This window comes from Micropterus dolomieu, linkage group LG01 (assembly GCF_021292245.1).
Source record: "Micropterus dolomieu isolate WLL.071019.BEF.003 ecotype Adirondacks linkage group LG01, ASM2129224v1, whole genome shotgun sequence".
NCBI lineage: Eukaryota > Metazoa > Chordata > Actinopteri > Centrarchiformes > Centrarchidae > Micropterus > Micropterus dolomieu.
Window position 1 is genome coordinate 843656 of NC_060150.1, and position 11778 is coordinate 855433.

Sequence of the window (11778 nt, forward strand, 5' to 3'; positions counted from 1 at the left end):
ATAGAGACCAAACTGTATTTTTCACGGAGCCCAAATGTCCAAATGTCCAGATAGAGCTGTCTGAATAGACTCTGTGCTGTTCCCTTTATCTGAACATGTTTAACATCTGAATTATCTCCCGGTGTCCTACGAAGCTAATGCAGTTAGCTTAGCTTGCTAGCTGGAAACAGTCTGGAGGAAAAGCTGCTGTGAATTAGTAAAAATGTCTAAAGTGGAGAACGAGGAGGAACTTTGTGGACAACGCAAACTACTGGACGCTGTTTTCAAGCCTGGAGCAGGTTTGTACACTTTACTGCTTATTCTCACTGTAAACTGCCTTTACTGCAGTAAAAGTACTAATACCACTCTGAAAATACTCCACTGCGAGTAAAAGTCCTGCATTCAAACCTTCCTTCAGTAAAAGTATGTGAGTATTATCAGCAACATGTACTTACAGTATGACAGTAAAAGTACTCACAGTGCAGTAAAATGTTCCTGTCAGAGTTTCTCTGTTATATCTGATGTTTCTGGATTAATATTCCTGCTGCATTAATGCTGCATTTTACTGCTGCAGCTCATTTGAACTCCTTTATTTAATCCTGTTGGGTAGTTTAATTTACAGCAATTAGAACATAAAATTAGATGCAGATGACTTGAGAGGCTAAAATGTCTTTGATGAGTGGCTGTGAAGCTCAATGTTGGCGGCTCCGGACGTCAGCATCTTGGCAGGGCCGACTCACAAACAAGTGACTACGTCCTTAATTTTCAGCTAAATGTAAATTAATTTAACTTTAAACCATTAAATGTAATAAAATGTATCTAGACATAAAAGTATAACCCTAAATCATCAAATACACAGAATTACAAATGATAAGCAAAATAACAATAGTCTTCTGAGTATAAAATATCTTCCTTCAAATGTGAGTAATAAAATTATTACACCTGAGTACTTAATACTGAAAAGAACAATAGATTACAATGAAAATACCTGAACGTAATAGTGAGTCTTCATGTGTCCAACCAAAATACGACCTGATATTCCATCAGTGCATCGTAGAAATCAGAGGGCCTAGATTTCACAGCTGCCCGTGTTAGAAGTCTCCGTGGCAAAAATAAGCACTTTAGTGGATGTGCGGGGTGCGATCGCCTTACAGCCCCGCATCGCTGCCGCAGACTGAAGTCCCTGTTAGTCACATAGACACTTGGGTTGGGCCGATAGAGATCGTCATCGCCTACCGCTGATGGGACTTCACAATGTTGATTTACTTCCCATGGGAATAGTAATTATTTTTAAATCTTCCTGCTTGTCTCGGACTTCTCTTTTCCTACCCACACACCTCCACCTGGAGTCTCTTACTGCAAACACAGGGGTTGCTGTGCCTCTGCCTGTCTCTCTCCTTTTTTTCTGCATTAGTAGTATGTTTTATAGTCACACAAAAGTCTTTTTTATGAATTTTTCCTCCTGTGAATCGTGTTTGCTGTTGCTTTACGTGGTCTGGGCTTGTAATATATCCACAGTATTCGCGTAGACACGATGTTTCACTGTGGACATCGTCGGGTGTCAATTTTGTAGACATCCAGGCTGAAAACTGCCAGACTTACGCTTTAACTTAAAGGTGATCTTGGAGTCTAAGTCCATGTTTGTGATATCCAGAAATCCTGACGCCCTCAGTGTTTGTTTACATTTACTTATTTAGCAGGTGCATTTATCCAAAGCAACTACACATGTTGTAAAAAATAATTTTATGAGCATGATTGGTAAGCGGACAGTAAAGGCAGTGAGTGACTTTATGAAATTATGCAATTTCTTGTTATTTCTGATCATTTCATAAACAAAATATATTCACAACCTGGAGGAGTAACAAGTATAAATGAGTGTATTAATAAATATAATGTTTGTACAATATAATTACAGGTTACACTGTTTTTTTTTTTGGGTGGTCTGCCTATAGATAGTGAAATTGTAAAGATTCAACAGGTTCACTGTTCACAAATAAAACCCTTTTCTGATATTACACCTCTGTCAATGTTAGTGTATTCATTATTAGTTCAGATCATAGTATACACTTTGACAGTACATGGTTATCTTAGCCAGTAACTTGTTGTTTTAGGTAGTATTTTTTATTAATAAATGAAATAGAAAAATGTACGGGGTTCTGCTGTAGATTTCAGACTGTGACTGGTGTTTCACAGAGACTGGGGTACAAAAGTGATGTCATTCAGCTGCATTACTCTCTACAGCAGTGATTATCAACTGGCGGCCCGCGGGCCACATCCGGAAATGCAAACGGCCACTAATGAAAGTATTGCGATATTAGTATATTTGCAGTATTAGAAACTTTGCATCTGTGGTGCAATTCCTGTGGTAAAATGCTGTATTAAGTTACTGCTAATGCAAACTGAACATTTCCTGCTACTGCAGCTTCACTTACAAGTATCTAGTAACTTCTCACATTATTGCTGAAGACCAATTATTGCCTGAGAAGAGTTTCTTTAGCTGCCCCAGACTTCTGTGACATGTAGTAGGCCTATTTATACCTGCATTTTTTGCTACCATCGGTAACTACAGGTGTCACATGCACAATAATGTTGCATAATAGCAGTCTGTATAAAAACGGTTGATTTAGTATTTCCAGTGAACAGCCTCCTTGGCGAAAGTCTGAGGGCATTTTCTAATTAAGTAGGCTAGATATCATTATGGATTTACCATATTTTTAAGAGTCTGTTCACAGTGATGTAGGCAAATATAAAACGGATAAAGCTAATAAATTTTTCTGAAATGGAAAATTAAATAAATTTTTCTGAAATGGAAAATTTTAAAACACTAGTACACTAATTAAGCCTCGTGGCGTCTGCTTAGACAGATTCTGGCCCTTGAAGAAAAGTAGTTGAGAACCCTAGCTCTACAGTATAACAGTATGTATTTAACTTAGGAAGGGAGAAATGTGTCAACATTTAGAAAAGACAAGGTTACTAAGGACGTTTAGCCTAGGGCTTCAAACTAGCTTTTTCACCACCTTCCTAAAACTCAGTAAGGGGGAGCTCTAACATCGTTCAACAGCAGCGGACGAGGCGTCGTGAGTCCAGGTGCAGGATAATCTCTAAATGCCAGATATTGGCTTGATTAATGGGCCAAGCAATTGATTGGGCTAAAAGTTCTGTATAATGTGTATAGTCAAGTAAAGAACAACTACCTGGAAACCAGCTGCTATCCTCTAATTCGCAAAACTAGTTGCCATCAGAAGTTCTTTATTGTTATATGCACAACTATTACAGCGAAGCAATCAATTGCAATTAAAATTTTTAGTTCTGGGCTCCCTCAATCAATACCCATATAGCATGTCTTATCATACAGGTAAAAAGGAGAAATCTAAGAAATAAAATCCTATAATATATCTAAAAGCTCTGTCACTGCCTTACTAGGCTGTGATGCAGCTAGTCAGGGTAGTCTTATTGTGCATTCAGACCAAATGCAAATTTAATCCTCGCAACGGTTTCCTGGCTGGGGTTTTATCGCTGGACAACTAAGCTAATAAGCGAATAAACACAAGTCGTGATTACTACAGCTGTATGAACACAAAGTAAACCTTTTGCTGTGATTTAATTGCAATAAATGGAATTTTTTTATTTTTCTATTTATTTATTACAGGGACAGTGCATATTCATAAACATTTCTGTCAATATGCCAGAATTAGCCTAAAGGCTATTTTTCATCTGCAGTCCCTAGACAGATGGTAAGAGTCACCCTAAAAAAGATTTCATAGCACTAAAAAATTAAGATACATTTAGTAAAATATCTATTATATTAGAATATACAATCTAAACACATCAAAACAACAATCAGACAAACATCACGTAAAAACATGACACACACATAAGGAAAAAAAAGTCAACAGTGTGCGTCAAGAGCATGTGTAGTAATAGGTTAATGTTGACAGCTCTGATGATCAATAAGCCATTTCCTTAACTGAATCTTAAATGAACTATATGTGTTTATATTTCTGATAGTTATGGGGGTGAGGTTCCACTCAGCAGCAGCTAGAACAGAAAAAGCAGTATGACCAAATACACTTTTCCTAAAGGGAATGATACAATCTCCCCTAGCTGCACCTCTGGTCCTGCAGGAATCAGCTGTTCGGGTATTGACAAACTGTTGGAGGGGAGGGGAAGATAAACCATGAATAATTTTATAAATAAGACATAGATTTGAGTATTTAACCATATTATCCCAACTGAGCAATCTATATTTTTGTAATATTGGACAGTGATGAGAAATACATGGTTTCTTATCCAGAGTTTTAACAGTTCGTTTGTAAAGTGATTGCAAAGGTTTCAAAGATGTAATACTAGCTTGTGCCCAAATGGGTGTGAGAAAATCATAGAGTGCATGTACATGTTTGCTGCCTGTGTGGACATTTGATGGCGAATGTGTCTAAAGTTACTGAGACTATATTTAATTCGATTACAGACCATTTTCACATGTGATGAGAATGATAACTTTGAAACTTTGATCAAACTGATGCTGAAATAACTACAATATGAGACAGATTTGTTAAACATAAATTCATGCTTTGTCAGGTCTGTCAGCAAGTCAGCAGTACAAAAACTTTGGTAAAATTTTTCAACTCACTCGAAGGCCTTCGTGTCGCCGGAAGCGCCCCCTTCACACTGCCTGACAGGAAATCGCAGTGGAACTTGACACTCGCCACTTCCACTCTGTCATGGAGTGAACCCTGGTCAGAGTCCTCCTCACAGCCAAATCGAGCTCCTTAACCTGCGAAGGGTATAAATACTGCGGCCATCTTTATGACAAACTACCCTCTCCTCCCTGTGTAAATAGGATCTGACTACCACTGCACTGGCTGCTATAATATGTGTATCAAATAAACAACACTTGTATTAAGATTCAGGATTGAAGTGTTTTTTTTTTCATTTTTGTTTGTTCATGAACCAAATTACTTTGGTTAGATTTCAAATATTTCTTTACGACTATGACTTCAGCTATTTATGAAAAAGAGACATTATAGTCTTTTATGAAAAGATTAATATTCATAGATTTTGAACCTCGCTATCTTATATGAAAAATATTACATTCACAAATACAAATGGTCTAAAAACAAACCACATTCAACATTTCAAAATAGAAATCTAATATTGAAGCATTATATAGTTTGAAGAATTTAAAACAGTTAAAATATAAAGACATAACTATTTTTCTCTAATGTCTTTGTTGCTTGTTAAGTGATTCCAATGTATCTCTAGTTGTGCCATGTTCTATTATTCTATCCTTTAATGTAGGCTATTTTGTTTTGGGAAGATTCTCATATGAGATGAGTACGATTCAATAAAAACAACAGTTGTATTGTCTATCAGACAAGAGCATTTTTTATTAAACAGAATTTAACCTTCGGGCTGCGTTGTTTGCCTGTGAATGGTGCTATAGAAATGTTAGTGTAGTTCCAGAATTTAAAAATCCTATCCTAAGTCACACGGAACTCAAATTTGAAAGAAAGGTCCCCCATCGTGCAGCAAAGGGTGTTACACACCTTCAACAAGCCGGCATTGGTGCTCACTCAGTATTGGACGGTTTAGTAACCCACTACCGCTCAGCCCTCATTGGTTTCGGATGGCACTTAATGTGGCGGACCCTCCACAGGAACACACAAACAGAGTGGAGGTAGTTAAGGGGAGGGAGTAGCACGTACTTTTGGAAAGGCCTTAGTGTGCACCTGTAGAAGGTGCAGAGTATTGTGGAGTCCATGTTAAGCCTCCTCAGCCTGCCGAGAAGGATGAGTCGCTGGCTTTGTGATGGTGTTGGTGTGGTGAGTCCAGGTTAGGTCCTCAATGATGTGGACCCAGAGAAAACTGAAGCCGCTGGCTCTCTCCACCGTAGTCCTGTTTTTTTTGTCCTCTTCCCTGTTCTTCCTGTAGTCCACAATCAGATGCCTCGTTTTGTTTTCTGAGCTTTACATTAAAGACATTGAAATTGTTGGTATAGGCTGCTGAAGTGACAAGTATGCCATTGTTTCTTACTTACTTATGATTTAGTATATATGATGTACAAAATGTGCATAATTTCTCCAAACGAACAGTAGAAAGTAGTAGCGTCAGTGGTTTAAATGTTAACAGAAAATTTTCTAAAATGTGTTTTTATTTTATTTTTCTCCACAGACGTCCAGCTGCTGTTGGTGAGTAAAGAAGTTCCCCCTGAGCAGCACGAGTGGAGCCCCAGTCTGGACCAGGAGGACCCACCTGAGCCACCACATATTAAAGAAGAGAGGAGCCCCAGTCTGGATCAGGAGGACCCACCTGAGCCACCACACATTAAAGAGGAGAGGAGCCCCAGTCTAGACCAGAAGGATCCACCAGAAACACCACTCATTAAAGAGGAGAGGAGCCCAAGTCTGGACCAGGAGGACCCACCAGATCCCCCACGCATTAAAGAGGAGTGGAGCCCCAGTCTGGACCAGGAGGACCCACCAGAACCCCCACCCATTAAAGAGGAACAGGAGGAACTCTGGACCAGTCAGGAGGGAGAGCAGCTTCTAAGGCTGGAGGAGGCTGATATCATCAAGTTCACATTCACTCCTGTCCCTGTGAAGAGTGAAGAAGATGAAGAAGAGAAACCTCAGTCCTCTCAGCTTCTTCAAGGATTAACTAAACAGATGAAAACAGAAGCTGTTGGCGAGGACTGTGGAGGACCAGATCCAGATATACATTTACGAGATACTGATGACAAGACATCACACCCCTCTGAACCTGAGACTGATGACAGCTGTGATTGGGAGGAGACCAGGGAACCTCAGTCAGGTTCAAACCTTCTGCAAAACAATGAAGTACCTGTAAATGATGTGAAATGTAATACTGGAAAAACATCAAGGAGCTCCTCTGAATGTGCTACAAGCCTTGGGGACATAGAACATCTGCAAGAAAAATATGGACTCCAAACAGGAGAGAAACCTTTTAGTTGCTCAATTTGTGGTAAAGGATACCAGGGGAAGAAGTCCTTAAGGAATCATACGAGACTTCATTCAGAAGGAAAACGTTTCAGCTGCTCAGTTTGTAAGAAAACTTTTCAATGGAGAGGAGATGTTGTGAACCATATGAGAGTCCATACAGGGGAAAAACCTTTCAGTTGTTCTTTCTGTGGTAAAGCATTCACACACAGCACAATTTTGACCAAACACTTAAGAATTCATACAGGAGAAAAACCTTTCATATGCTCAGTTTGTAAAGCAAGTTTCGGTCGCAGATGTGATTTGGTCCAACACATGAGAATGCATACTGGCGAGAAACCGTTCAGTTGTTCAGTGTGTGGTACAAAATTTGCACGAAAGGAACTTCTCAGAGAACACATTAGAATCCACACAGGGGAAAAACCATTTGGTTGTTCTGTTTGTGGCAAAAGATTCACACAAAGGTCATGTCTGACCACACATATAAGAGTTCATACAGGAGAAAAACCTTTCACATGCTCAGTTTGTAAAACAAGTTTCAGTCGCAGAAACAATTTGTCCAATCACATGAGAATCCATACAGGGGAAAAACCATTTAGTTGTTCTGTGTGTCGTAAAACATTTGGAGAAAAGGGACATCTGAGGCAACACATGAGAATCCACACCAGGGAGAAACCATTTAGTTGCAGCGTTTGTGATAAAAGATTCACTCAGCTTGCTCATCTCAAAAAGCACAAGTGTGCTGGTGAGAGCAGTGGAAGTAAATGAAGCTGCAGAGATGATTGTAGAGTCAATTCCTTCCAGCAGGGTTTGAAGTACTGAGGGCAAGACTCGCACTGATTAGTTCCAAACTGTGACATATGGGATTAGTTTCCTATATTTATTGAAGAGCTTGCTATTTCAATGGGCGCATCACTTATTGATATCGCATTCGGATTTTGTAATGCTTTCCCTGAAAACCCTGCTCTTGCATTCAATACAATTAAAAAATGTACGATACCAGTACCAAGGCCAGTACACTTAGAAAGATACTGATACTAATAGAGTACTTCCTTCAATACCTTAGGTAAAATGCCACCGGATGAAGCCATAATACTTAATGGTATTATTATTTTTAAAGTCTTAAATTTGATAATCTAAAAATAAGGCCTTAAAAGTATTAAATTTCATTTACAAAGTGTTAAATTTTGTTTGCAGAGGTCTGAATTTTTTTTCTTGTCCTTTCGTAGGATTACATAAATGCCGAAACATCACAAGTAATTATTTCATATATTGTGTGTGTGACTTTACAATTTACTCTGTTTGGTGTAACTTATTATACGGCAGTACAGGTAACATTATTGTTTACATCAGTGTTCAGCTTTACGCACTGTGTTTGCGCCGCACGAGCTCTGGCATCCAAGCTCTGGCGCTAATCGTCAGTTCGTCAGGAAAGAAAACAAAACGTCGCTGACGTGCTACTAACAAGCTAACGCTAGCTCGTAGACTCAGACCAGAGATACGGACAATTTGGCGGAGGTTAGCACAACAAGCGGGTTGGTGTGCAAGTAAGTTACACTATGGCGAGCGCTGAAAAAACAGCTGAGCTGAAAGACACTCTGCAGGTTCCTGCATGTGCTGAACGAGTAAAAAACTAACCGGAGCCCAACTCCTTGTCCCCGCTGCTTTATAAAACTATATTTCAAGCAGCCTTTAGATGCAAAAACAGATCAGGATGAATTATAACTAAAGCAATTGGCATTTACGTTGTCCTGTTAGATTACATAAGAAAGTGAGTATTATTATTAATGTTATAAAATTCAGGTAACTTCGTATATAATAATTTTTTTTTAAAGAGTCTCCATTATACGGCAGTGACATTGGCATTAAATTTCATCCTAGGTGGAATTAAAAAGGTCTTAAATTTTACTTCTGGTGGTGCCCTGTGTTATGGACAAGCAAGGTGATCTATTTTATTTTTTCTTGTTTGAAATAACTGTTATATAAGAATAATAGAATATTGTATCACATCACTCCTCATCCTAATTAGGTCATCCTCACGGGTAGTTTCATCAGAGGATAGACGACGGCTTGGGAGTTTTTTGTATTTAAATGAGAGAGGAGGAGTGAAATAGTTGAGTGAAGACTGTGAAGCTGTGGAAAACAACTTTGTTTGATGTGTTTGTGAAAAGTAAACAACTGAGAATAATTTTGGTAACTTTGGAACAATAAATCTTGAAGAACTGAATTGACAGATCCCTACATTTGTCTTTGGTAGCGTGTCGCAAACCTCCAAATAAACGACGTAAGAAGTGGAAAATGAGTAAGGAGTCAGCTTAAACAAGTCACTAAACTGCACTAAATAGTAAAGGAGAAGAAAGCCTGCACACCAACCACATCTGTGATGAGCAGCCGGAGTAAGTTACACTAGTGCTGAGTAAAATCAGCCGATTGCTGCTGCACCACAGAAGCGATGAATTGATATTGATGAAACAGAAAACGGAAAGCCATAGATGTGGTGACGAACAACAATGACAAACGTGCCTGAGAGCGCAGCTGATGCTGAGGCTTTCAAGCGCATAAAGGCACATAAGCAAGAAAAAAAAGAGGCTTGCGGTGTTGGCTGGAGGGGTCGGGGAAAGAAAGCAAACTCGATGCTGCCGCAGAGCGTTAGCCCTGATGTGTGTCTGTCAGGCGACATGCAGAGAGTGGTGGGCGTCCCGCTGGCTCTGGCTGAGAGGATCAGCGTCCTCTGGCCGTCTCAAGAAATACTCCTCTACGGAAACATGGCCTGCAAGTCTGACACTTAGGTGACACCAACACTGATCCAGCATCAGATTCTGTTGTTCGGACAAACAAAATCCAGTTATGTTCTCATATTTATATGAATCACAACATCCGGTCATCAAGTACAAAATGCATACAGCATATTTAAAAGTAACCGTTAGAATTATCAGATCGAAGCTGATGTAGGATCTAATGTCCTACAGGTTTACAGCACCAGTTCTCAGGTAATGGATGCTACTTTCTGGAAGGGGCTCAGACAGAACACCATCTACAAACCTAACGCCCCCCCTTCATTACCGATTACAGTGAGTTCTACTGTCCCTTTTAAAAACAAAACACCATCCCCCATCAACATGCTCCCGTCCACCAGCTTCACCTCAACAGGGCCCTGGGCCTCCACATCCACTGTTGTGAATTATTTTAGAGCATTATAGCCTAAATTGTTATCATTAATTACTAGAGCAATGGTGGTCTACACTGTCATCATTTAAAGTGTTATTTTATAGTGTAAAGTTAGGATCACAGTGTGAAAACGCTACAGCTCTGAGTGTGTGTGCTCCCCTCTGTATCTAACTGCCCAGACTCAGCAGTAGCACATGTGTGTGAGCAAGTGAGAAAAGGGAGGGAGCATCAAAAACACCTGCTATGGAAAATATAGAAGCAGATTTTGTATTACAAAACATACATTAATATAGTCCATCACAGTAAGAATGTCCTGTTTCTAGCACAGAGCGCAAACAACAGCAGTTTATTCCACAAAAGTCAGGTTATGGATGAAATGGCACGATCATGCGGAGAGCATGCAAAAGACACAGAGAGGAGGAGCAGGCTGTCAGGGACTTTCCCACCAAATGTTTAGGCACGTGAAAATCTTGGACTTTCCCAGACTCAGCTGCAATAAGAAAGAGAGCCAAGAGATCATGTGAAGCCAAGAAACAGAGCTATAAAAGGAGGTCCAAAAGGAGGTGAAAGTCAGTCGTTACATGGTTTTCATGTGGACTCGGGTCTCTGTTCTGGTAACAGAATGGGGCTCTATTTTGCACCGATCTCTGACACACTCCGGTGGAACTTTTGTATTCTGATTGGTGTCTGTTTCTGTTGAGAGTAAAAATGTTGGTAAAGGTTCAAGCTTTCTTATCTGGCCCAAGTCTTGAATTTTTACACGACATTACTTGGCGAGCCAGGAGAGTTGAACAGGGGCAGGATGACCTTGACCAAGGACGGACAACCTGTATCTCAGAGACACATACGCGTACTTAAAAGCAGAAAGCCTTTTTCTAAAATTTCTGCATAATAGTGAGTCTGAGTACAGGATTCTCCGCCCAGGTGAAGTTTCTGAAAGCTTCCTCACTCTTGAACCTAGTTAAAGTACAAAAATTAAGGAAAATTGTTAAAAATGTTACTGAATTCACTAAAAATAAACTAAATTTACTAAAAAAAACAAAGCAGATACAGACTGAGAACCGCTGATGTGTCAGAGATGGGTGCAAATCTAAATGCAGGGAAAAAAGCAGCAAAATTTGCATGTGTGTGTGAACCATGGTGCGGAATATGTCTGTGTCAAAGTGTGTGCAAAGCTGGTAGATTAATGCGCTTTTTATGTTTAATTGTTGGCTTTTAAGTGTAAATAAGTATGTAAACAAGATTTGTAAATAAGATAAGAGTTTTCCAGCCATTATCGTGAATACCGCTGTTTTGGGATCGCAGAGCTTCGACTGAGTGTCGGAGCTTCGATCCAATCAGAACAGGACTGCATAGGCGAGGTGAGCTGATGAAGAGATAAGAATTAAAGCATTTTTGCGGATACCGCCGACTGTGTTGAGGAAGTGTATCATTTCTGTCTAAGCCCTCATGTCGAGGAAGTGGATTGAGAGGCTATTTGTGTGTAAACAGGGTCTGTGTTGAGGAAGTGCATCAGACAAGTCCATTTGAAAACCTAGGTAGTGTAAATTAAGTCAGGGGCCGGCAGGAGTCAGAGACGTACGTGCATGTAAATATTCCTGAAAATATAGTCGATAGCTGTGTGTTAACAAAAAGTGCACATAAATGTTACCAAGGCATAAAATAATAATACTAA

At 39.7% G+C, this 11778-nt stretch overlaps 1 protein-coding gene across 1 annotated transcript; it reads left to right on the forward strand.

Annotated features, from left to right (window-relative positions):
* Window positions 1-6: 6 nt before the first annotated feature.
* LOC123971737 (zinc finger protein OZF-like) lies at window positions 7-9162 on the forward strand. Its single transcript, XM_046050754.1, has 2 exons — window positions 7-278; window positions 6151-9162. The coding sequence occupies exons 1-2, from the start codon at window positions 203-205 to the stop codon at window positions 7701-7703; spliced, it is 1629 nt and encodes a 542-aa protein (XP_045906710.1). The 5' UTR covers window positions 7-202; the 3' UTR covers window positions 7704-9162.
* Window positions 9163-11778: the final 2616 nt, after the last annotated feature.

Excerpts from the sequence above, each read along its gene's own strand:
- LOC123971737 (XM_046050754.1), top strand. The coding sequence starts at position 203 with ATGTCTAAAGTGGAGAACGAGGAGGAACTTTGTGGACAACGCAAACTA. Across the intron at positions 279-6,150 it reads TGTTTTCAAGCCTGGAGCAG|ACGTCCAGCTGCTGTTGGTG; the intron begins GTTTGTACACTT and ends TTTTCTCCACAG.